General features: G+C 32.9%; 3 protein-coding genes across 5 annotated transcripts; all 3 read left to right on the forward strand.

The window, feature by feature from the left end:
- The first annotated feature begins 1,207 nt into the window (after window positions 1-1,207).
- LOC130642169 (integrase/recombinase xerD homolog) lies at window positions 1,208-2,597 on the forward strand. The gene is made up of 2 exons (XM_057449254.1): window positions 1,208-1,226; window positions 1,594-2,597. Exons 1-2 carry the CDS (start codon window positions 1,208-1,210, stop codon window positions 2,595-2,597), a joined length of 1,023 nt encoding a protein of 340 aa, XP_057305237.1.
- A 1,868-nt stretch (window positions 2,598-4,465) lies between these two features.
- On the forward strand, window positions 4,466-18,855 carry LOC130640855 (secretory phospholipase A2 receptor-like). Of its 3 annotated transcripts, XM_057447433.1 has the most exons (7): window positions 4,839-4,928; window positions 8,974-9,013; window positions 11,665-11,925; window positions 12,675-12,824; window positions 15,566-15,790; window positions 17,188-17,337; window positions 17,573-18,855. In XM_057447433.1, exons 2-7 carry the CDS (start codon window positions 8,974-8,976, stop codon window positions 17,830-17,832), a joined length of 1,086 nt encoding a protein of 361 aa, XP_057303416.1. In that variant the 5' UTR covers window positions 4,839-4,928; the 3' UTR covers window positions 17,833-18,855. The 3 variants fall into 3 exon arrangements, with proteins under 3 accessions (XP_057303415.1, XP_057303417.1, XP_057303416.1); XM_057447432.1 differs by lacking the exon at window positions 8,974-9,013 and having other exon boundaries at window positions 4,466-4,928; XM_057447434.1 differs by lacking the exons at window positions 8,974-9,013; window positions 17,573-18,855 and having other exon boundaries at window positions 4,466-4,928; window positions 17,188-17,550.
- A 1,626-nt stretch (window positions 18,856-20,481) lies between these two features.
- On the forward strand, window positions 20,482-21,890 carry LOC130642170 (uncharacterized). Its single transcript, XM_057449255.1, has one exon. It carries the CDS (start codon window positions 20,709-20,711, stop codon window positions 21,888-21,890), a length of 1,182 nt encoding a protein of 393 aa, XP_057305238.1. The 5' UTR covers window positions 20,482-20,708.
- Window positions 21,891-24,437: the final 2,547 nt, after the last annotated feature.

Below are 24,437 nucleotides of genomic sequence, written 5' to 3' on the forward strand. Positions count from 1 at the left end.
AGGCGTTAAAGCAGATTTGCATAGAAATGTTTTCACTATCCCTCAAATACGAGTTAACTCCATCTTAGATTGTATTAATAAGGCCATTCAAAACTTACCGTATTCAACAGCGAGAAATTTAGCAAGGCTGTGTGGCAAAATTGTTTCTACAAAGTTCGTTGTGAAAGTATTAATTCAATTAAAAACTAGAAACTTATACAAAATCATTGATGCAGAAATGTCTTGGGATTCTCGAATTAATCTGAAAGAAAAGGATCAGGCTATTAAGGAAATTATCTTTTGGCGTGATAATTTTGAAATGTTTAACAAAAGAAAAATCATTCCCTACAGAATTCCACAAATTGATGTTTATTCGGACGCTAGTGATTACGCTATAGGAGCGCACGTAAGAACGGACAGCAAAACATACACCTGTTTTAAGAATTTTAAAGTTCATGAGAAAAACTTTAGTTCCACATGGCGGGAATTATATGCAATTCTGTTCACATTAGAAACATTCAAAACCATATTAAAAGGAAAAATTATAAATTGGAAATCGGACAATTTCGCAGCTACTATAATAACAAAATCAGGTAGTGCAAAATCCCAGCTACAAGAAATAGCTGAACGTATTTTCAAAATCGGTTTTGATTATTCTATCGATATCAATATATCATGGATACCTAGAAAAGAAAATCGTTTGGCAGATAAAATAAGTAAATATTTTGACTACGATGATTGGCAAACTACAGAAAAGTGTTTCAATACACTGAACAGATTATGGGGCCCCCTGACAATTGACCGATTTGCAGACTACGAGAATGCGAAAACGCCAATATTTAATTCACGATTTTGGTGTCCCAGAACAGCGATCGTCGATGCGTTCACTGTCGCGTGGGGAAATGAAAATAATTACTTAGTCCCGCCTACGTCATTAGTGAGCAGAACTTTAAGTCACATGGAGGCGTCGAAAGCCATAGGAGTGCTAGTTGTTCCATACTGGAAATCTGCAAAATTCTGGCCGTTATTAATCAACTCAGATTCGAAATTTAAGACGTTTGTCAAAGAATACCGTGTTTTTAAAAACACTAGCGAATATGTTAGATTGGGAAATAACCGTGATGCGCTTATTGGCTCTGCTGCTTTTAAAAGCCCAATGATTGCGCTAAGAATAGCATTTTCGTAAAACCGAGACAGTAATTTTATGACGGATACAAAATTGTACATCATGAATTGTTACGAAATATGTAGGTCAGCAGGATTGCAGATCCCTACTGCTGTGGAAACACAATCGTGAAAAGTGTAAACAGACGGGTAGTCAAGCCCCAGTTTAAGAGGAAGGTAGCATTAGCAGGAGTGCAGATGGCTACTGGATATAAACTTTGGGTAGCTTAACCCACTATTTTAAGGAAGGTAGAATCAGCAGGATTGCAGATGTCTACTGCGCATTGAAACGACTGTATTAGGATTATATGTTGCCGGTTGTGCAAAACGTAATAAAATTAGCAGGATTGCTTAGGTTAACAAAGTTGGTTGGCAGAATTGCAAAAAACATGTGTTGTACTAAAAGATGAGTGTAAATGCATAATAATTATATTTATCCTCTGAATTTAGACTTTGTCAAATCTTACGTTGAAAAACAAACTCCTGGAAATGCGAATAAAGAGCTTAAAGTACTAGCTGATCAAATTCCAAGTGTTTTGGACAAATGTCGAGAACCAACTACTCTAAAGAAGTATACTTGTTATTTTAACCTTTGGAAAGATTGGGCCGAGCGATACTCATTAAAATGTTTCCCGGCCGACGAATTCCAGGTGGCATTATTTCTGTTGAGTTTAATTCAAGGTGATGCGTCTATTAGTATAATCGAAAGCTGTTTCTATGCCATAAAGTTTCACCACAACATCATTTCATGTCATGATCCTTGCGAAGCTCCTATCGTTAAAAACATGCTTGAGGCGGCAAAAAGAATAAAGAAGCAACAAGTGAAGAAGAAAGATCCTATAACAGTAGACCACCTTAATTCGATTTTTAATTATTTGGGAGGTGAAAATGCCGATTTGAAGAATTTAAGAACACTAGTGATATGCTTGATAGGATTTAGTGGCTTCTTAAGATTTAATGAAATTGTGAACTTAAGTCGATCTGACATCATTTTCTTTGACACGTACATGACACTTTTCATCAGCAAAAGCAAAACCGACGTTTATAGGAAAGGTTCAACGGTGTTTATTGCAGAAAATAATTCCGACTTGTGTCCCGTTAAGAATCTTAAGCAGTATTTCGTAAAAGCAGAAATTGCTGAAAATTCGGAAAAATTTATATTTCGAGCAATAACCGCAGGAAATAAACAGTCCCTGAGAAAAACAAACAAACCTATCTCGTACACGAGAGCAAGAGAAATGTTTTTAGATGTGACTAAGGATATAGGGTTAGATCCAAGAAATTTCGGATTACACAGCCTTCGTCCAGGCGGTGCATCTGCAGCGGCTAACAGTGGAGTTAATGATCGGTTGTTCAAACGACATGGACGTTGGAAGTCAGACCAGGCAAAAGACGGGTGTGTTGAGGATAACATTAGTGCTTTACTCTCTGTATCTCAGACATTAGGACTTTGAAATCACCCCTACTTTTAAGCACAGAATACCGAAAATGACTCCACTCACTAAGTTTTATTTCTCGAATAGCGTCCTAAGTCTTGAAGAGATTACGTAGACAATAAGGCTCTTATTTTCGGTTGAACAAAGTGAATAAGAAAATAATGTAACTTATTTTCGTAGTAATCGAGGCAAGTTACGCATGCGCCTGATAGCGCATGCTTGAATAGAACTTTCCCACCCTTTTTTACTCAAGTCAATTCTATTCGTACGGGTTAGACGACCCGCCCACCCTCCCCTGTAAGTTGAGGAGATTACTCAGAAAGTAATAATAAGATTGGCTAAGTGACATAGAATCTTATACCTATCTATACGGTTTCTTCTGGAAAAATAGACGAAGTCAATCCCCTTTGGCTCGGGATAACCGGAAGTTTTTATCCTGGAATCGGTATAAGACTCAAAGGTATAATCTCAGCAAGGTAACAAGTCTTAAAATGCTTACACGAGCTAAGAATAATTGTGGTACTATTAAGAAGTATAGACGGAAAGTCCGTAAGGAAATTGTTGTTATTGTAACCTGAGTTGTGTTGTAATTATATAATATTGAGTATATTAGGAATTGTAAATACGTACGAATACCGAAGATGACTCCACACAGAATACCGAAGATGACTCCACTCACTAAGTTTTATTTCTCGAATAGCGTCCTAAGTCTTGAAGAGATTACGTAGACAATAAGGCTCTTATTTTCGGTTGAACAAAGTGAATAAGAAAATAAGTAAAATTAAATCTTAAGTAAGTATCTAGATTGAGAATGATTTCTGTTCATACAATTACTGGTAAAAAAATATAATAAAAAAGCTTAACGTGTTTATTTATATAATTTAGAAGACGAAATTAAAATTGAATCACCAAGAATGATGTCCGCGACGTCCACAACAGCAGGCTATTATCTTAATCACTGCTTGATCACATAAAAAGAAGGAACATCATTGCAAAAGTGTTTTCAACTTTGTCGTGATCATGGTTGTGTTTCATTCAGTCATTTGTCCTCAGGTCTTTGTGTTTTAAATGGTTGTGTTGAAAAGTTCGACAAGATGAAAACAGCAGCTGTTGGTCAGAAATTTGTTTTCTATAAAGTTGTATGAAAACATGCGTTGTTTGATACAACCAAACTCAACAGAGACAAATAGTTTAATCCAGGGTGGTAGCATGTACAATGAGAAATTTCTATAACCAACACTATTGTGACTCCAATTGTCTGCTATAAAGAGGTGTTTGCTACGCAGGGCTTTGTATAATACGAATTATAGAAACACATTTCACATTGTATGTGTATTAAACATTGATTGGATGGTTTTATTACCTTTTGACCATTGATTATTTTTAAATCAATATCATTTTTATATATTTGTATATATTATTTGTTTCTTTTTGTTATGTTAATTTACACAACACATGTAAATAACTTCGTTATTATTTTTGGGAGGATGTTCAGCACGTTTTTGATATGGCAAAGATCTGTTATGGAGGGCTTATGTTTAGAAACAGAAAGACAATATATTGTAATTATGCTGTGTCTGAATTAGTAATGTTAAAAAATCTAGACTTCACGGAATGCTTTGAGATTTTTCTTTGTTTTCTGATACGCCTTTATATTGCACTGTACCAAGTAAATTATGGACGAACATTGTACAAAGAATTATTTTATATGAACATAGATGGGCGTATCCACTTTTATAGGTCAATTAGAGGGTAAATGCATCTTTGGAACACTAAGATGACGCTTCTTATTAGTACTTTTAAATTGAAGCCCGATAAACTAAGCATTACAAATTTATGTTCTGCGAGTGAAAAAGCTTGTTTATGCATGTCGCTTTATAATTTTTAATATGTATTTATTTCTTAGGAGAGGATAAAAACTACTAAAAAATATTGACAATTGAAAAAGATCAGCACAGTTGAGAGTTTTTTTTGATGGGTGGCAATGGAAGTTTGTCTTTCATGACGATATAGCAAGGCGGTACAAAGTGTTATACTTAAGGGCAACAAGTGTATTTCTAATACGAAGAACAGTGCTAATTATAGAGACTGTGGTTGTTTGAGAAATATCCTGATTTATTCTACATAATAACACAGGACAATTCTGTTGCATAAATAAGAAATGCTTATTTTAACACATAAAACATCTTCTATTACAACGCGGTTCAAAAACAAAACAAGAGAGTAAGCAAAGACATCACTTGACGTGTAGACAAATTTTCGTAAACGTATCATGCTGATCTATCGGTGGAATGTTAAAAAGATATGTCTGGTTTGTTTTAAGGAAATTTGCTACTAAGCAAAACAAAAGTAAGACTGCGTTTGTTATGACTACGCATGACTTTTAAGTAACTCTAACTAAGTAGATAAAACTTTATAGTTTCTGTTTGATATTCTAGTTCTACTCACCACTGGTTAATTTTTTCTTCGGTGAAGAAAACGCTCCGTCTGATCTGGAGACTAATTTAAAATTGAAAATTGAAAAATAAAACTTTGAAATAACATAAAACTCAACAGCGTTGAAATATTTTAATTTTAACTTCTAAAAATAGGCATTTCCGTGTTTTGGGTGTAGATGCAGACAATGCACCTGAACAATAAAAACATACTTTCTACATAACAAAGTAACCAAGATTCAAATGAGAGTCTACATAAAAAGTTTAATGTTAATATCACATACAAAAAACTGTGTTTAACCATCTGTCGTAAACACCGATATTTAATGGCATATCTTATACATCTTGCTTAAAATAGCATTCCTTAAGGCAGTTACAAGGACCTTTGGAACTCATTGCCGGAACTTTAAAACAAAGCACGACAATATTGTCGATGATGGTGGATGAATATTTTTTTGCCGTTGTATTTCTTGTCGATGATGGTGGATGAATATTTTTTTGCCGTTGTATTTCTTGTCGATGATGGTGGATGAATATTTTTTTGCCGTTGTATTTCTTGTCGATGATGGTGGATGAATATTTTTTGCCGTTGTATTTCTTGTCGATGACGATGGATGAATATTTTTTGCCGTTGTATTTCTTGTCGATGACGATGGATGAATATTTTGTGTCGTTGTATTTCTTGTCGATGACGATGGATGAATATTTTTTGTCGTTGTATTTCTTGTCGATGACGATGGATGAATATTTTTTGTCGTTGTATTTCTTGTCGATGACGATGGATGAATATTTTTTGTCGTTGTATTTCTTGTCGATGACGATGGATGAATATTTTTTGTCGTTGTATTTCTTGTCGATGACGATGGATGAATATTTTTTGTCGCTGTATTTCTTGTTGATGACGATGGATGAATATTTTTTGACGTTGTATTTCTTGTCGATGACGATGGATGAATATTTTGTGTCGTTGTATTTCTTGTCGATGAGGGTGGATGAATATTTTTTGTCGTTGTATTTCTTGTCGATGACGATGGATGAATATTTTTTGTCGTTGTATTTCTTGTCGATGACGATGGATGAATATTTTTTGTCGTTGTATTTCTTGTCGATGATGGTGGATGAATATTTTTTGTCGTTGTATTTCTTGTCGATGACGATGGATGAATATTTTTTGTCGTTGTATTTCTTGTCGATGACGATGGATGAATATTTTTTGTCGCTGTATTTCTTACGACTCTCTGTGTCAAATATTGTGGTCAAATAATAGGGTTGGTCGGGTGACTTTACACCAAATATTTCTGACGTCTCCATTTTCTTTAAATTCAAGTTTATTCCAAACCTTTGCATAAAACCCAGTACTTTCTCTCTCACAATAAACCTTAAGTATGTTTAAAAGCCGTGGCATAATTAATTATGTAGTGTATTTTAGCCCTAAATGAACAGCTAAAAAGCCTTTCTAGCAATCTGAGGTTAACTAAACCGGCAACCAATGAGAGAAAAGTTTGAGAAAGTGAAAAAATATGAATCAAAAATTTAGAACAGAAGTAAAATATCAATGTAATATGGATCTATATAAATTTCACAACACAACAGTATTATCATTGAACCACTAGTCGATAAAGCTCGTGGAGAAATCAACTTAGAATTTGTTTTTGTAACCTTTGCGTCTATTGTGTAGGCCTTAAAGCGGTGAACAAGGAGGTGATTATGCGCTGTTTCACAAACAGTGAAAAAGATTAGTTACAGAAATTTTGGGGATATCAGCAATGTATATCCACAAAAATACTTTCGACGAACGATTAAGATGAAATTGTGGTTAAAAAATGACGTTTACGTCGACACAAGACTCGACAAAATACAAAAATACAAAAATACAAAAATACAAAAGTAACGACGAACTTTATACAGTGCTGTATAACTTTCAGTCTCATTGCAACCAAGATGGTAGCTATGAATGTAAAGAAATAACATTACTGGAGAATCGTTTAAACATTACTCATACATACAAAGATTTTAAAAATGCACTCAAAAATGAAGTTAGAGTTTTTAGTATAAACCGTTATCAGCACAATGTGCAACAAGAACAGAAACAAGAAAACTGCGTCGAATTTGTGTGATAAAAAAACAATAAACTTTAGTCAAAAAACGCTTAAAGAAATTCTAAACACATTCGAATGATTTGTTTTCAAGCATCCAAAAAATGAAATTCAGATTGAACTCTTCTTCTTCTTCTTTTTAAAAAACCAAATTTTACTACATCTTTGTCACTAGTAAATTTTTAAGAAATATTACTCGCTTTTACAAACCCGAAAAAAATACTCCAGTTAATAAATACAATATGAACTGTTTTATCTATCTCTTCCGAAAAATATTACTCTCAGATGATATTTCTTAGTATAGATAGAAATAACTATTTATATTGTATTTATATTTTCAGCATCTCTCCAGCTTTCTGGTTCATTAGAAGTCGCGCCGTTAAATTTAAACTTCAACTCTCTTTCCCAGCTTCTTACATTTACGCATTGTTTTAACAGCGTTGACATACTGTCGATACGACGAATTATTTCAGGCTTAAAAGAAAGTAGCAAATGGGACTGTTAAAATTTTTCTGAAATATTATTGATGTATTCATTTTTATTACATTTATTGGATTTATTAGATATTTGTCGCAGTGTGGTCAATCTGTTGCGACGTCCGATTGACGTCAATGATGGCCCTATTTTTGTCGCGACCATCCCGTGACAGTAATCCAATTGTCGTTTTGACGTCGGGTGCCAACTGGGATTTTATATAATACAGAATTCCATGTCTTTAAAACTTTTGACATATATCATCCTCATTTGTTATCTTCAAATTTAGTATAGCTAAATGACATGCTCATTACTCTGTGATTACTCCTATGAGCTTCGTCATAACAGTTGAAGCAGGTTAAATATTTCCAGAGTGATTTTGATATTTTATCTATATTCTATCAGATGCAGTGACACATCTAAGGTAATAAATTCTGTGGTCAATTTGCTTCAAATGGACGGGCAAAACGATATATTTAAAATGCACCAGAATATAAAATAAACATTCAATCTTGCTATTCAAATTCTACGCGTTGACACTACGTAACTAATGCTATGACCGATATCAGTTGTTACATTGTTGCTAAGTAGCAAGTTGATTGAGGGACTTATGCTTCATTGGTAGAAATGAAACACAGTTCCTAGCTACCTGCAAGTATACGGCTTCATCAAAAATTTGCTACACATTGAAAAATAATTTATCCATTTGGTATAATAACCGAGATTTACAAAATTTATCTTCTTCAGTGCAGAATAAATATCAAAAATATTTATTACTAAACAATACTGAATGAATTTGTGAAGGTTACAACGAGTACATAACAAATGAATAGTAAAACATGAATAGAGATGCTAGGATTGGAATAGTTGCAATAATAAATTATTCATTGCTGAAAAAAAACTTCCTCTGTCCGAATCAGTGCATAAACTTTGTACTAAAAGTCATCGTGAAAAGCTAAAAGTAAGAACTTTACTTCTTTCATGTGTTGTCTTAAGTTGAAGAAAATCTTTTGCAAAATATTAAGTTAAATTTTATTTTTTTAGATTCATATTTGAACATTTACATGAAAATTATTATTTAGTTATTATATCGTTTATACAAACAACTGAATTTTAAGTCCTGTATCTCAAACGCCTTTAAAATAATTTTAAAATATTAAAGATATTTCCGCACAAATCTCTTTTCTTATGCAATCAACTTTTTTTCATGGGACGTAAGCTTCAAAGAAGACAAACGTTCTTTTGCTTAGTTATAAATCAATGCCCTTTTTTCATAAACAGTATAGTTGGAGATAAATGGAAAATATTTTAGTTTCTATGAAATTAGAATTTTCTCTGCTAGAGCCTATGCAACCTAAACTTGTTTCAGAATTTTTTTTGCATTTCTAGATGATATTGTGGACTTTCGTATCACTACTGGTGTCTTATGGTGGGTATTTTTATCCAAACAGATTTTTCTCTTTTCCACAAAAATTTCAAAACAAATCCTCTTAACTCTATCTTTGAAAGAATAATGTATAACCGTCTCTACGACCATCTAGTACAAAATAATATTTTATATGACAAACAATTTGGTTTCCAAAAGCACCATTCGACGGACCATGCAGTCATAGAATTGGTAACTGAATTATCGGAATCCTTTAATAAAAGGTTGTTTACACTAGGGATATTCATTGATCTCTCAAAGGCTTTTGATACTGTCAATCATAATATTCTTTTATCCAAACTAAAATCTTACGGTGTGCAAAACAACAATTTGAAATGGTTTACAAATTACTTGACTAACCGAAAACAATGCATAGCATACGACGATAAATTGACGCTCTTTCAACTAACAAAGTGTTGTGTTCCACAAGGATCCATTCTTGGACCCTTACTGTTTTTAATCTACATAAACGACTTACACAATTCCTCTAAAATGTTGAGATTTATTCTATTTGCTGACGATACTAATCTTTTTTACTCCCATACTAACATTGTCGATTTATTTAAAACAGCTAACCAAGAACTTGCGCATATAAACGAATGGAAATAAACTCTCACTTAATATAAGTAAAACTAGATATGTGTTATTTTATAACCGCTACAAAACTGATAATATTCCACTCAAACTACCATCTCTTAAAATTAATAACGTAAACATAAAGAGAGAAGAAACAATAAAATTTCTTGACATACTTTTAGACGAATCATTAACATGGAATAAACATATACAAACCCTTGAAAATAAAATCTCTGAAAACTTAGGGATATTATATAAGGCCAAACGATACTTAAATTTCCATTGCTTAAAGAACCTATATTTTTCTTTTATACACAACTACTTAACGTATTGTAATATATCCTGGGCAAGTAACAATGTAAATAAATTAAAAAAGTTGTATAATAAACAAAAACATGCTTGTCGCATAATTTTTGGTTTAGACAGATATGCACCAACACAACACTTATTTCTTCAAATTAGGACTTTGAACATTTAGCAATTAAATATGCATCAAGTTTTACTTTTCATGTACAGGATGAAACAAAACATAACACCAAAATTGTTTACTAACCAATTTAGTTTAATACAACATAATTATTTTATTAAAATCTTGCGCGTTTTCAATTAGACATAGGGGACCATACCTATGAAATAAATTTTTATCTGATGATATTAAAACAAACTCAACTCTCAATATTTTCAAGAAAAATTTTAAAACAAAATTATTAACGACTGATCTTATAGACATTTGTAAATATTTTTAGATGCACACTCTCACATAGACCTTTGTAAATTCAACTAATCTTTTTATGGAATATATATAGTTAGAATATTGCTTTATTATATTAAGTATTATTTTAACTCTCTCTTTCTTTTTGCTTAACAACGGGGCTTAGTGATAAGGCAATTTGTGCCTTCTTTTTGCTCCTGCCATTTTTTTATATATTACAAGATATTTTAACCTGTAACATTTATATAACGGCGAAATATACCTATAACCTAACCTATAACCTATCTTTAGGGCGGGGGCGAGGCGGGGAGGGGAAAGAAGGGGTTAATTTTACTACCTACTTCGGCTAAATTTCGATATTTTTTTTCAACCCTGACAATTTATATTGCGACGAGACAGCTACTTTCGAAGTTTGACGCCCCAAATAACAAAATTGGCTATGTTACACACCAACATTTTTAACCTCTTAAAGTTCACTTGTTATTGTGGACTTTAGACCTAAGTTTTTTGGTTATATCCAGATTTTTATGACGTGCAAGTTGTTGTTGACGTCAGCATGACCATTATCCTCGCATTTCGAGGTCTAATGTGGACTATTTCGTTGCGCAGATATTCTAACGTAAAATATCTACTTACTCGTGTGCAAATTTATAACTTGTAAAGTGTTAGTTATTTCACGCTTATGGTTTGCATTTCAAAATTAACGAAAACTGCCTTTCTCTCAACATTCGTGTTCAGTATTGTAACTTAGGAATAGGCTGAAAATCACTGGAAGATGTGAAAATATGCTGTTTAAGAAGAAAAGTGGTTTTTTCTATATTTTTTCAGAAATAGCTAAAAAAACTGTAATTTTTTTTTATTATAATCTTTGTAAAGAAACAACCACTCTGGACTTATTATATCTTCTTGATGTGTTGAAAATAAGAAACATAACACTATCTGCATTCATATTTGACTGTCAAAGAACTTCCGTTTTTGCAACACCTTTCTAAAATACTACCGTATAAAAGAAAACGTTAGACTTCTTTTCTGCAGTGCACCTTTGACATTTAAAATAATTTTAATAAGGGTGTTTAAAATTTAAACTTTAAATACAGTACTTATGTTTATATTTTTTCGAATTCCATTTTCCTGGGTGGTTACCGTTTTTTAATGAAAACAGAGGACATATAATAGTACTGTTTGTAATAACTATACGATAGTGCAACTCTAATAAACCCTGACAGTTATGGCTCGGTTAAAAAGCAGGCAGGCGATGGAGGGAAGTTTTTTTTCAAAAATTGGCCAGTGCTTATTTTTTTTAATTTTTTATTTCATATTAAATATACCGTCATAAAGATTTTCAGCCCTCGTTATCTTTTTACAGCTGATGCAACATGCCCATCTTTGAATGTATCGCTTCTCCCTATTGGAAAAAAATGTTTTTACTTCTTTTTCGACACAACAGCTACATGGCGCGATGCAGAGATTCAATGCAATGTTATAAACGGTCATTTAGCTTCGATACAAACCGAGCAAGAGCTAGTTGTGTTTCAAAACTTGTCTAATCATTTCAACAGTTCGTGGGCGAGCTTCTGGATTGGGGGAAATGATTTGCTGGAGGAAGGAAAGTTTAGTTGGAGCGATGGTAAGTGTGTAGAACATAACCTATATTGTATATTTAATAACATTTTAAACTGTAGAGTTAAATCTAGGAGGGGGGGAGATATTAATACACAGTTATTCGCTTAACTTTATAGTTATAAAGCACAACCAAGAAATTAATCTTTTTACAACTAAATTTTGCAGTTTAAAATTTTATATAGAGTGTTTATAGAGTGTTTTAAATTTTCGACAAATCGACAATTCCAAAACTTCGCTGTCCAAACGAGTTTTTTAAGTGCGTTAGAAAAATTTCCAAATATATTATTGACTCAATATTTTGTTTAATTATTTGTAGCACGATTCAAGAAATATAAGTGTCAACAAAAATTTAATATTTGGCTATAAACACATTCGGCTTCAAGAAAAAATTTGCAACAAACAAGATTAACTGTTGTGGCTGTAATAAATAAACAACACATCTCACATGGTTAATGTCAAAACAACCTTTTTTGTCTCCGCAGATCTTTAAAAATCTTTGAATTTCCACTGAAAGCTCTTACATGCTTTTATTGTCTTCCTGCTTGATGTATGTTTAAATCTTTTTTGCAAATTTATAACAAAAAATTCAACAAAGGTTAGCAATTTTTATGTACCTTTTGATTTAGATACAATACAACATATGCTTTGACAATTACATCATTAAAAAAATTAAATTTATCAATGTTTTCATCGAGATGATGAAGCAAACATGTAAGCGTATAATTATCTTTTCAGATAATTGATGTCTTTTAGGAAGCAAGATGTTCTATTCTTTTTGGGCTAATGCACAACCGGAAAATGTACATGATGATCAAGACTGCATGAACATTGATCAGTATGGATTTTGGAGAGACAATAAATGCTCCCAAACTAAACCCTATATCTGCAAGAAATCATCTTATGGTGAGTTTGAGTTACTCTATTTTGAAATAAAATAACGCAATTCGCTCCGTGAATGGGAGGGTAGGGTAGGCGGATTCTCCCCCTGAAGGTTTTCTTTCAAAAAAACTTAATGCTATGTTGCATGGTTATGGTACTTACTGAGTTTCAGTATTTATCTCTTAGACACATGCATTTCAATTGCTTAGATGTCATATTTTTTAGAGGCTTTGATATTAGCTATTACTCGAAACTACCCCTGAAAATCTCTATGAAATTTTTATAATGGGGAAAAAATAATAACTCTTATAAGGATTATTCTTAGAACTTAAAACTTACAACACAAAATTTTTTTATCAAGTAGAATTCTTTTGCTGAATTTGGACACCTGATGAATCCGATTTCTCTAGTTTTTCGAACTTTACGCAAAAATCGGAAAAACGAATTTTCAGGTATTATACCTATTTCCATATGCATTTTCGTTCCGCGAAATATACATACCAAAGTACCGAATAACATAAAACCGAGATTAGTTATGGCCAATTTTTATTGTGCAGCGAAGTAGTGCAGATATGGTTTGTTTACCTACATTATATGCAAAATTAATTTTGAACACAGATTGTTATTAACATATGGTGATACTATGGGGCATGCATCACTGGACTGTTCTAATGCTTTTGTTTATTCTTGGTATTAAATGAGCTAGGATTTAGCTAGCTTTGAATACAATGAATACAATCAGTAGCTAGCTAGCTGGTTGACTTTTTCTAAAGGAACGGTAAACTTCAAGTTGTTTACTAAAATTGGTGATGTTGCTGTGTATCCAGTTATTGAGTGTACCTTTATTTTTTAAACAACATCTGTGAAAATATCATTAACTAGACTTACTGACAGAGGTTTTAAAATAGTAGTTCAGTTGACCTTTCGTGCATAGTTTTGGATGTATTTGTAACTCATATTTTACACATTAGTGATTTCAGAATTAGGATATTAAATTGATTTGGTGGGAAAAGTTGGACTTTAATATTTCCTTGGAATGTTCTTGGTTATTTGTGCTAGATTTTAAGCGTTTTTCGAAGATTGTATTTGGTAAAAAAATTATTTAAAATTCTAAAATATAAGATTGACAAAAGGGATGATATCCTAATTCTTAAAATTTTTGTATTCAAAGAGTTACTATCTTGGTATTTTTTCGGGCAAATGAAATTCTCCAGTGACAAAACAATTTACAAATTAATTACAAAATTAAAATGTCTACTGCCTAGAAAGATAAAAAAAGTCTGTAAAAATTTGTCCACAAAATGCTTGTCATGTCGTACTTTAACTTGAATAAGTGAAAACAAAATTTCTGTTTTTTATATTTTCAAAAATTTACTCTTTGGTTAAAATCCATGTATATTATTCAATTCTGCAAGATATATTTTTAAGATTTCGTGTGGCCAAGAAAAAAAAATACATAAGGACCTGGTTTTTAAGAACATTGAGAATGGGATTTTACCAATAATTAAGCACGCTTACAGCTGAAATCGAGATATTCTTACAAGAAAAACAAAATCAAGAAAAATAGGCTGCCATTTAAAAAAAGAAGAAATTATATTTTCTATGTATTCAGATTTATGATAAGCTCTATGCTCTATGAATTCGTATTACTTACAAACTGTGAGTATTAAGATTAACCATTACAAAGCTTGATACAAATGTACGATTATTAACATTTAGTAAGAGGAAGAGCAGTGACAGAGGGAGTGTGACAGTTTCATAATCACAACAGCCAATAGTTTAAAAACGTTAATTTTAAATATCATTTAACGCACCAGATGTTGAAAAATGATTTATTGAATACTCATGTAGGTAAGCTATTGCTGCAACCCTCGAAAAATACTTGTGAAAATGCTATAAGAAAATGTTACTTTTTTTTGTACTCCAGGTTTCTGGAGCATTTCTGTTAGCATCAGTCAAGCATATTCAATATTCAACATTGATTTTGGGGGTATGAAAAGCTCAAAATAAAATTCACAATATGTTTTTCCAGGGTTGTAGCTTAGCTGGCTACTTTGGATAGCTACTAGCAAGCTAATTTTAATTTTTTTGAACTGATCAGAGTAAATTAAAGTGCCACTGAGCGTTAGTAAAATGTATATTGAGTTTTAGTTCTAAATTACCTTGAAAACAGTAAAATAAAAATGTATTTACATCATTCTAAAAACGTGGTTAGGTTTTAGAGGTTTAGCTAGTTAACATATACCAAAAGATACAGTCTTGAAATCTGCAATATTTTAACTTTTTGTCACACTACTACTACCGATTATGTGAAACTGTCAGTTAAAAGCTGTAAAAGTCAATGTTTTGTTGATAAATACTTCAAACTTGAACAACCAGCATCCCGAAATTTGCTCATAACTAATCTCGTTTTCATGTTATTCTGTATTTTCGCATGCATATTTCGCGGAACCAAATGAATATGGAAATAGGTCTATTTTTGGCAACTTTTCATGCTATCTATGTAAAAACCGGAAAATGTCTGAAATAAAATTTATTTTCCGTTTCCGTCTAAATGGGGTGTTTAATTTTCGCACAGATTTTGGAATTTAATTATATGAATGGAACGATACTCACTCAGAAAGAGTTCGAAGTGTATTTCGTTTGTCCAGCACGAAAGTCTAAGAAGCCCAAAATGAAAAAAGATTGAGACCACGAGTGATTAGTTAATGTTTGTAATTCTCGCAATTTTTTTTCGTCAATGGAAGTTTAATTTTAAAATGCAGGAATGAGTTGTCCTATTGGTTGGGAGAAATTTGAAAAATCGTGCTACAAAGGACAAGTGGAACAGAAATTTTTCGTCGCTAAAGCAACATGTGAAAGTCAAAACAGCACGATTACTTCAATTTTAAGTCCGGAGGAAAATGACTACATCAAAAACAGAATAGGAGATAAAAATCACCTGGGACTCGTTAAAGGCAATGATGATGGGAAATATGAATGGCTTGACGGTAAGTTTGATGTGTGGAAAAACTAAGTTGAAATAGAAAAGTTTTGTTTACTTTTTTGTTTATCAGCAATTGAACTTTTCAAAAACGTGGATGTCCTTTGGAACGGACCCAAACCGAACCAAACTTTGGAACCGAGGATTATGCATATGATATATTTTTAAAACTATTGATGCTTTATATTCTTTTTCACTTAGTCGCCTTCCCTTAGTAATCATGTACGAAATCGAAAATAAAGGGGGATGAAACTATCATGAAAAAACAAACAGAAGAAATGATATTTTCCTGCTATTAGGAAAAATTTTCCATAAGATCTTTAAAGCATCTGTTTATTTGGTTACTAAAGTATAGCAACGAGCTGATTGACTCCAGTTTTTTTTAAAAAAAATGGTATTATGTTGCTATAGGAAAAATGCCCCATTCACGCTGGTTAATTTATAGAGTTGTGTTATTATCCTAAAAGTGGGATGCACCGAAAACCTTTTACATTTAAAACTTAATTTAAAAGTTAAGAGTTCTAAAATGGCTACTCCGAGCTAAAGTAGTCGGTGGCACCTTTGCGTCTTATTTCACACAAAATTGAGGGAGTTCATATTACTGGATATACCGACGTGAGCTTTGAATTCACTTTGTAGCTTTATTTAAATTCAATTTTAACCTTACAAGTTGACTCTCTTTAATTCAAATTCCCACGGGAAAAAATTTTAGAGAAATTCGAATTATAGAAAGTCTCTGTAATTCGAACTTTCAGCTTCAGAGAGTAAAAATTCGACTTAGAGAGAAAAATTAAGTTAATCAAAAAACATAATTCAAGAAAGAAACTCTATTTGTAAAAAATGCTGAATATTTGATTGCTTTACATTGGAGAGACGATCTCTTTCGACAATACGAGTTGCATCACCAAGTGCTTTCGCAGGTCGACATGAATTTGTCAAAACCCTGTTTACACTCTAAAATTCAAATTAGGAAAAAAATCGTTCTGAAGAGACTGAAAAACTGTTCGAATTAAGGAAATATTCGAATTGCAGAAATTCGAATTAGAGGGAGTCAACTGTACTGTGATTCCTAAAAATGACATGCGTGGATTGAAACAAATTAAATAAGGGGCTAGGGAGCCATTTAGGTCGGTCATAATCAATTTTGAAAAGACTTATACAGTTAGAATGCATTTCTCTAAATGTGGGGGTTTAAATGCAATAAAAGCAGTTGCAAAGCTGCTAAAGGCCATGAATACGCTTGTTCTAGACTCTTTTATGCAATCAATCAGTTAGTTGACCGTGAAAAGAATCCAAAATAACGCATACAAACCATTATGCTCTTCGGTATGTACGCAAGAAATGTATGGATATTATATAACCAAAATTTTGTTTTCAAAGGTTTCTTAATATTGCTTAATACAGGAAGTCCATTTAACTACACAAACTGGTCAGTTCATCAAATACACACATTAAACAAGCATATCGAAGATTGTGTTATGGTTAGCAAAAGCGGTAAATGGTTTGATACCAACTGTAGTGAGTCGCTATCATTTGCTTGCAAGGTGGAACATGGTAAGTTGATTTCCCAGCAAGACCTTTTTATTGTAGTTAAACGATTTTCAACGATTGAAGAATGATTCAAATAATGTTTCAACCTTTTTCCCCTCATATCAATCCAGGATATCAATCCAGGCCAGGTCATATGACATTATTTTGAAAGATAGCAAATTAATATAAAAACTATAATACCTAATACCAGAAACATCTTTTTGTCATTATTTTTCTTAACACGAACATACATTCTTAGGAACCAAAATGGAAATTCAGTCGCCAAGAATTATGATCGCTACTTCCACAACTGTAGACTATTATCTTAGTCACTGCTTGATCACACAAAAAGAAGGAACATCGTTGCAAAAATGTTTTCAACTTTGTCGTGATCATGGTTGTGTTTCATTCAGTCATTCGTCTTCAGGTCTTTGTGTTTTAAATGGTTGTGTTGAAAAGTTCGACAAGATGAAAACAGCAGCTGTTGGTCAGAAATTTGCTTTCTATAAAGTTGTATGAAAACATGCGTTGCTTGATACAACCAAACTCAACAAAGACAAATAGTTTTTCGGTATATATAGCTGAAATAATGTTTAAGTTTGGTTTTCACCTGGCGTTAATTCGCGTTAAGGAGGTTTGCTATTTGGAGTTACGCCTAATGGAAACGTCGATGGCTATTAAGTGCACCTTGTTAATTTTGATTAGCGCCTTTTGTGTGAAAAGGCCATTTCTAGAAACAATTATAACTTCCCTTGTAATGGGTTCTAACTTATAAAACTTGGTACGGATGATGTTTGTCACAATTAAAAGTCATGCCTCAAATGCTGACTGTCAGCAATTCTTTTTGTGTGTGTGTAACTTCATAACAGATTTTTATTTCTTTTTTTTGTATACATTGAAAATAATGTTAATTTTAATAATTAAATAAACATTTTAGCTACGTTGGCTTAGTTTAAGATCATTTAAGTCCAATATATATGCACACCTGGTTAGAGACATAGTTCATACATTGATTCTATACATTTTTATTGAGAAATGCTTACAATGAAATGAGAAAAAAGCAATAAAAATTATTATCAAGTAACGCAGGTATTAAAGTTTTAGTAAAAACTAAAAAAAAATAAAATAAATAAAAAATAACGCCAAAGGGCGGTAAAAGCAAAGGGCCAAGTTGTTTAAAAAACTTTGGACATATAAACCTAAATGTTAACATTTTTATTCCATCATAATATCCATACACCAAAATGCTAAAAAGAAAATGAAAGCGTGCATTTTAATAGGGGCGTGGCACACCACCTGCTGTAATTTTTGGTTCCATATTTCCGGTCCAAAATTATAAAAAGTCAGCTACAAGGAGTTTCATGGTATTACCATTTATGGTTCCAGAGTTATTAACGAATGTATGCCAGGCAGGGAATTTTTGTAATAATGGCTTTGGCGTTGGGATGAGCATATTAGTTGGGTGTTCATAAGGTTGAAACGTTGTAGAAAGAAGGATTTTGACTTTGCACTCTCTCTTTCTCTTTTGCTACTGCTTTTGATTCAACTTCCTTTTTTCAACATTAAATATCCTATGGTGTATAGCTTACCCGAAAAAAATAAGCCAACGAAATTATATTCAGATATTTACCTTATATTAATTGTAATTTTTTTATTAGCTGGGTATTTAGCTCAGTAACTTCATTGTATGTTTTATTGTATATAACTTTCACATTGTTACACTATTAAATGTATTAGGCAGTTTTAACTACAAATCCACGCCTTTTACGCGCGCTCAAGAAACAAAAACAATTTCAAGAACTGCATTTTATTGACTTTCTAACGCTACTAGTGTGCAACAGTTGCGTCACCTGTGTAATAAAAAATAAGATCAGTAATGGCTTATTACGCCTGCCTATGTAAATACAAGTTAGCAAGATAGCTAACTAGTCTTTTCTTACCCACTTAAATTACCCACTTAAATAACCTTTATTTTCATTCAAAATTTTCAATAATGGAAATCTGCCAAAATAACTTTTTTTATAAAAATAATTACAGTTTGGCTCACCGCTTTTTTGGTCAATCTTTTTTCACATTTCTCATTGTCAGGAAACCTCTTAAGTTTCAATTGTTTTTGTAACAAAATGGGCCTTCTTTATAGTTAATCGTTGCATATATTATGACGCGTGAGTAAATAATCTATTTTGAATGTAATTTCTCACCAGCCTGTAACAGGGGTTTCTTCGCTGCCGGTCTCGATGTCAAAAAGTCCCTGGGAACAAGGTTGATGTTCGTTGTTTTGTATTTTTCCTTTTTCATCTTTTTCCTTAATTTCTTCATTTCTTCACTAAATTTCTTCATTTGAAATAAATATTCTCTGAATTATAAGCTTTTCAATGTAATGAAAATAAAATAAAAAGGACAAATTAACAATGAAGATATATACTTCATGAATTTCATCCACATCCAAGCATACACCCACTCTATTGTAGACTTGGCCTGAACAAATATGTAACATAATAATCTAATGTATGTATATGAGAATGGCAAAGTTCTCCATAATATCCTAAACCAACAATATGTATCATAGACATTTATGCGTTTGATCTCTTGAAAAAGTCTCGTAGTTAAATAAGGGGTAAAACAGCGTTATCTATATAAAAAAAAAACTGACATAACAGTCATGTCCCATTTATATTGATCTGATACAAGGTAAGGTTATCCATAGGTACATTGAGCTAGAAATTATTTATATTAGTTGTGCATTGATTTGATGCGTATCTCTTCGATCAAAGTTATTGTTAATCAAAGTATGATTGGACAGTGCTCTTTAATATTACTTAACCATTAGAAGTTTCCGTTATGAGCTAGTCAATGGTTGCTGAGTACGGAGCGTCATATCTGCCAAAAAAAGCACCACTACTTTCACTGTTTCTTTATGACGTCCTGCGGATCTGTAGGACGTCCTACGGGTGTCTAGGACGTCCTGCAAACTTCTAGCACGTCCTACAAATCTCTAGGACGTCCTAAACACCTCCAGGACGTCCTAAATACCTCTAGGACGTCCTGAAGATCTCTAGGACGTCCTACGGGTCTCTAGGACGTCCTGCAAACTTCTAGCACGTCCTAAAAATCTCTAGGACGTCCTAAACACCTCCAGGACGTCCTGTCACGTGGAACCAGGTTTAAAGTATAGCATTTTAGCTTTCGACCAAAGGGGATATTATCGGCAGTGCGTTTTGTCTGTTATGTCGACATTGAATGTGGATTTTGACTAATGTAAAAGAATTTAAGAAGAAGGGACTTGCAAGGAACGGATTGTGGTGAGTGGCTTTTCATGATTTTTCCCGTTTCTTTTCTTCATTCAGTAAATGTATCATTTGTATTTTCTTTATCTTTAGACTTGGAAAAAAGGTATGGATAGTTCAGGTATTGGGAACTCCAAAAGAGACATTATCACTCATTTTTTTCGTTGTGGATATCAGTATAAAGACATTTTAGAAGTCTTGCGCCGGTACCACGATATTTCAATAAGTATGAAAACTTTGCATCGCTTTTTAAAGGAATATGGCCTAAAGCGAAAGTGTGCTGATGTATCAACATCCACGATATTAGACAAGGTCAGACAAGAGATTCAGGAAGTTGGAGAAAACCGTGGATACCGTAGTATATATCAGCATTTGTTAGAAAAAGGAATACAAATACCAACCAGGTTAGTTAGAGCAACTTTAAAAGAGCTAGACCCATCTGGTGTTGAAAGGAGAACAAAGCATCGATGGAAAAGAAGGGTATATAGAACAAATGGTCCGAACGATGTCTGGCACATTGACGGGAACGATAAATTGAAACCCTTCGGGTTTTGTATCCACGGTGGAATCGACGGTTTCAGTCGTAAAATTATTTGGCTAGCTGTTTCAGACACAAACAAAAACCCATTTATTATAGCTCACTATTATACTAGTGCAGTGAAGACTTTATGTGCCGTGCCAAAATTAATTAGAGGGGATAGGGGGACAGAAAATGTGAATGTATGTGGCATCCAACGATTCCTTCGAAGAAATCATCATGATTCATGGAGTGGTTGGAACAGTTTCAAGTACGGAAAATCTGTATCAAATCAACGAATAGAGCAGTGGTGGTCATATTTAAAAAGAAATACCACTCAGTCTTGGATAGATTATTTTAAAGACCTGCGAGACCAGGGACTATATGACGACAGCAATAACATTCATGTTGAAGCATTGAAGTTTTGTTACTACGGTCTCATTCAATTACATTTAGATCAAGTTAAACACACTTGGAATCACCACAAGATAAGAAGTACAAAATGTTCAGAAAGCCCATCTGGAAGACCTAACTTAATGTTTTTTCCACCACACAACTACAATGCCATAGATTGTGCATTCGTATTCAATGCAGACGAGCTCGAATTGGCTGAATCCATGTATTCAAAAAAACCTCGAGCTATTCCTTGTCAGAATGAGTTTATAGAACTATCAAATATTTTGATGGAAGAGCAGAATTTGCAGCATCCGCGTTCACGCGAAGAGGCTGAACATATTTATTTATACCTTGTATCGATAATAGAAATGTTGTAATTTTAAATTTTATTTATAAAATTTGTGTGAAATAGAAATGAAAAATACGTACAATTTTATATCTTAAAAAACTGTATTTCAGTAGTAAAATGAACAAAAACAAAATGATACAATATAAATCACGTCAGAGCTTAACAAACATATATTTAACAAAACACAACTGAGTCTTATTAAACCACGTAACCTTATTGTGTACTTTTGAATCTTGTCGGTGATGACTCAACCAAAAGAAATGTCACAAGTTAAAGAGGTCATAGCCAAAAAAGGAAAGCAAATGTTGAAAAATTTCTTCGAAACCAACAAGAATAATCTATCGTTATAAAATCATACACATTCAAAAATAAAACAAAAATAGAATATACTTCCAAAAATACGCTGTTTCATTTTGCTAAAACTATTTCCTTTCAAAATATACTACACAATGTGTCAAGCAAATATTTAAACCTATGTATGAAAATTTAAGCAAATAAATGTTAAAGACTAAAAAATAACATACTCTTTTCCGTAAGTTAACAAAAAGATTCGTAAAAGACTAAAAAGATATTGTCTCAATAAGAACAAAAAGTGTGTTCATAATATCAATTAACCGACGTTCTTTTACTGCTACAGTATCCTCTATTTCTTCAGTTTCATTTAACAATGATTGTGGTTGTTTATTTTCGTTTTTAACATCACTTTTCTTTTTATCGGCCTCTAGTGACGTATTATAAGCTTCATCAATTTCATCTCTCAATCTTTTGCGTTCTACGGATGAACCTAACAGAATAGGACGGTTATTATCTTTATCACCAACTAAATTAATATTAGCAACTTTATGAGTATTGAAAGGACTTTCAAATAAAACATCGTTGTCTTGGTCATCCTCAAAAATATTGCTCTTTAACTTTGTGAACAAACTGGACAAAATGGATTTCTTTTTTATTTTGAGATAAATGCGAATAGGTTTCAGATTATGTTCTTTAACATAACTCTCTAATGTCAAATGATCACTTAGCTTGTCACCAGAGAAACTACCAACATATGTTTCAAACAGTGACAATGAACCCAAAACTTGATTGTTATCCTTTGGAAAAAAGGTTTTATGCAATTGTTCTTTTATACCACTCATAGTAATGTCCCGAGATAAGGAAAGTTTTCTGGATCCACCAGTACATTTCACATAAGAATATTTTTTAATCTCTCATTAAAGTTCTGCAAACCAACATTTACAGTAAATGAAAGTTTATTTGGTTTCTCCATTGCATGACCATTTCTAATGGCAGCAGCTAAGTCAGCAAAGCTAAGTATCTACTGTAGGATTGTCCACACCTCTTTTAATCAGAAATTGGCAGATCTATAAAATAACAAAAAAGTGGGGGATCAGACAGGACAGTTTAGCTAGCTAAACTTTTCAGTTTTGATAGCTATGCAGCTAGCTACAAAGTAAATCACAAGATTTGGATATCTCAATACGGAAATGACACACTTTATATCCTTAATTACTTACTTCTTCGACTGACACTGTTGCCATAATCAATATAGTCCTTTCTGCGTCCGTGTCATAGGAAAGCAATATCTTGTTAAAATCAATTTGTCACAATGTCATTATTCGAAATCGCAGCCATTAGAGCAAATACGACATTAGTATTAAAAAATATAAGCTCAAAAAATCTTCTTTGCTTCTAATATTATTAGTTACTAGTCGATAAGGCCCGTGGAAAAATGCACTTAGGTAGGATAACAGAGAAAAACAACCATCATTTAAATTTTGCAGACATCAGCAGAGACCTGTGAAAACCAAAAAATATTTTTTCAGAAATATGTATACCTGTTGCCTTCATCTATAGATCTTGAAATGCTGATCAAGAAAATGTATATGATCATGTATCTTTGACAAACGGTTGCAGAGATATCAAGGTTTAAAGGTTTTTTGATGACGTCATCAAACCGTCCATTCCGAAACGGATTCGGGGACCCAGGTTTGAAAAACTTACCCAAATTGGTCCCAGGTTGTCCCTAGTTACCCACGCGGTGAAAAAACATTGACGTCACCACCTCGTTTCCAAGTTATTTGGCCTCAAAGTTTTAAGTGCATTGCAATGGCTTCACTAATCTTAATTAACTTTCCTTTGACGTCAATACTATTTTATCGGTAAAGTTTAGTAAATTACAGAACAATTTTATAGGCGATGTTTTATAGAATTTGTTAAAGAAAATTTTGAAGAATGTATTCCACTTTGCAAAAGTGACAGACAGACACACTTAGCGTATTATTATAAGAGATCCGTACACGCCACAAAACCATGTGGTTATTCCCTAGGACGTCCTAGCGATCTCTAGGACGTCCTAGAGCCCCGTAGGACGTCCTAGATATACTTAGGACGTCTTGAGACCCTTAGGACGTCCTAGAGCCCCGTAGGACGTCCTAGATATTCCTAGGACGTCCTAGAGAACCTGTAGGACGTCCTAGAGAACCTGTAGGACGTCCTAGAGCCCCGTAGGACGTTCTAAATATTCCTAGGACGTCCTAGAGAATCTGTAGGACGTCCTAGATATTCTTAGGACGTC

The sequence above is a fragment of the Hydractinia symbiolongicarpus genome, chromosome 4 (genome assembly GCF_029227915.1).
Source record: "Hydractinia symbiolongicarpus strain clone_291-10 chromosome 4, HSymV2.1, whole genome shotgun sequence".
NCBI lineage: Eukaryota > Metazoa > Cnidaria > Hydrozoa > Anthoathecata > Hydractiniidae > Hydractinia > Hydractinia symbiolongicarpus.

What these genes read in the sequence shown, in the direction of transcription:
- LOC130642170 (XM_057449255.1), top strand. Translation starts at nt 20,709, where the DNA reads ATGGATAGTTCAGGTATTGGGAACTCCAAAAGAGACATTATCACTCAT.
- LOC130640855 (XM_057447432.1), top strand. Translation starts at nt 4,871, where the DNA reads ATGTTAAAAAGATATGTCTGGTTTGTTTTAAGGAAATTTGCTACTAAG. An exon ending in AAAGTTTAGTTGGAGCGATG is followed by an intron (nt 11,926 to 12,674) that starts GTAAGTGTGTAG and finishes GATGTCTTTTAG; the next exon opens with GAAGCAAGATGTTCTATTCT. An exon ending in TGCTTGCAAGGTGGAACATG is followed by an intron (nt 17,338 to 17,572) that starts GTAAGTTGATTT and finishes ATACATTCTTAG; the next exon opens with GAACCAAAATGGAAATTCAG.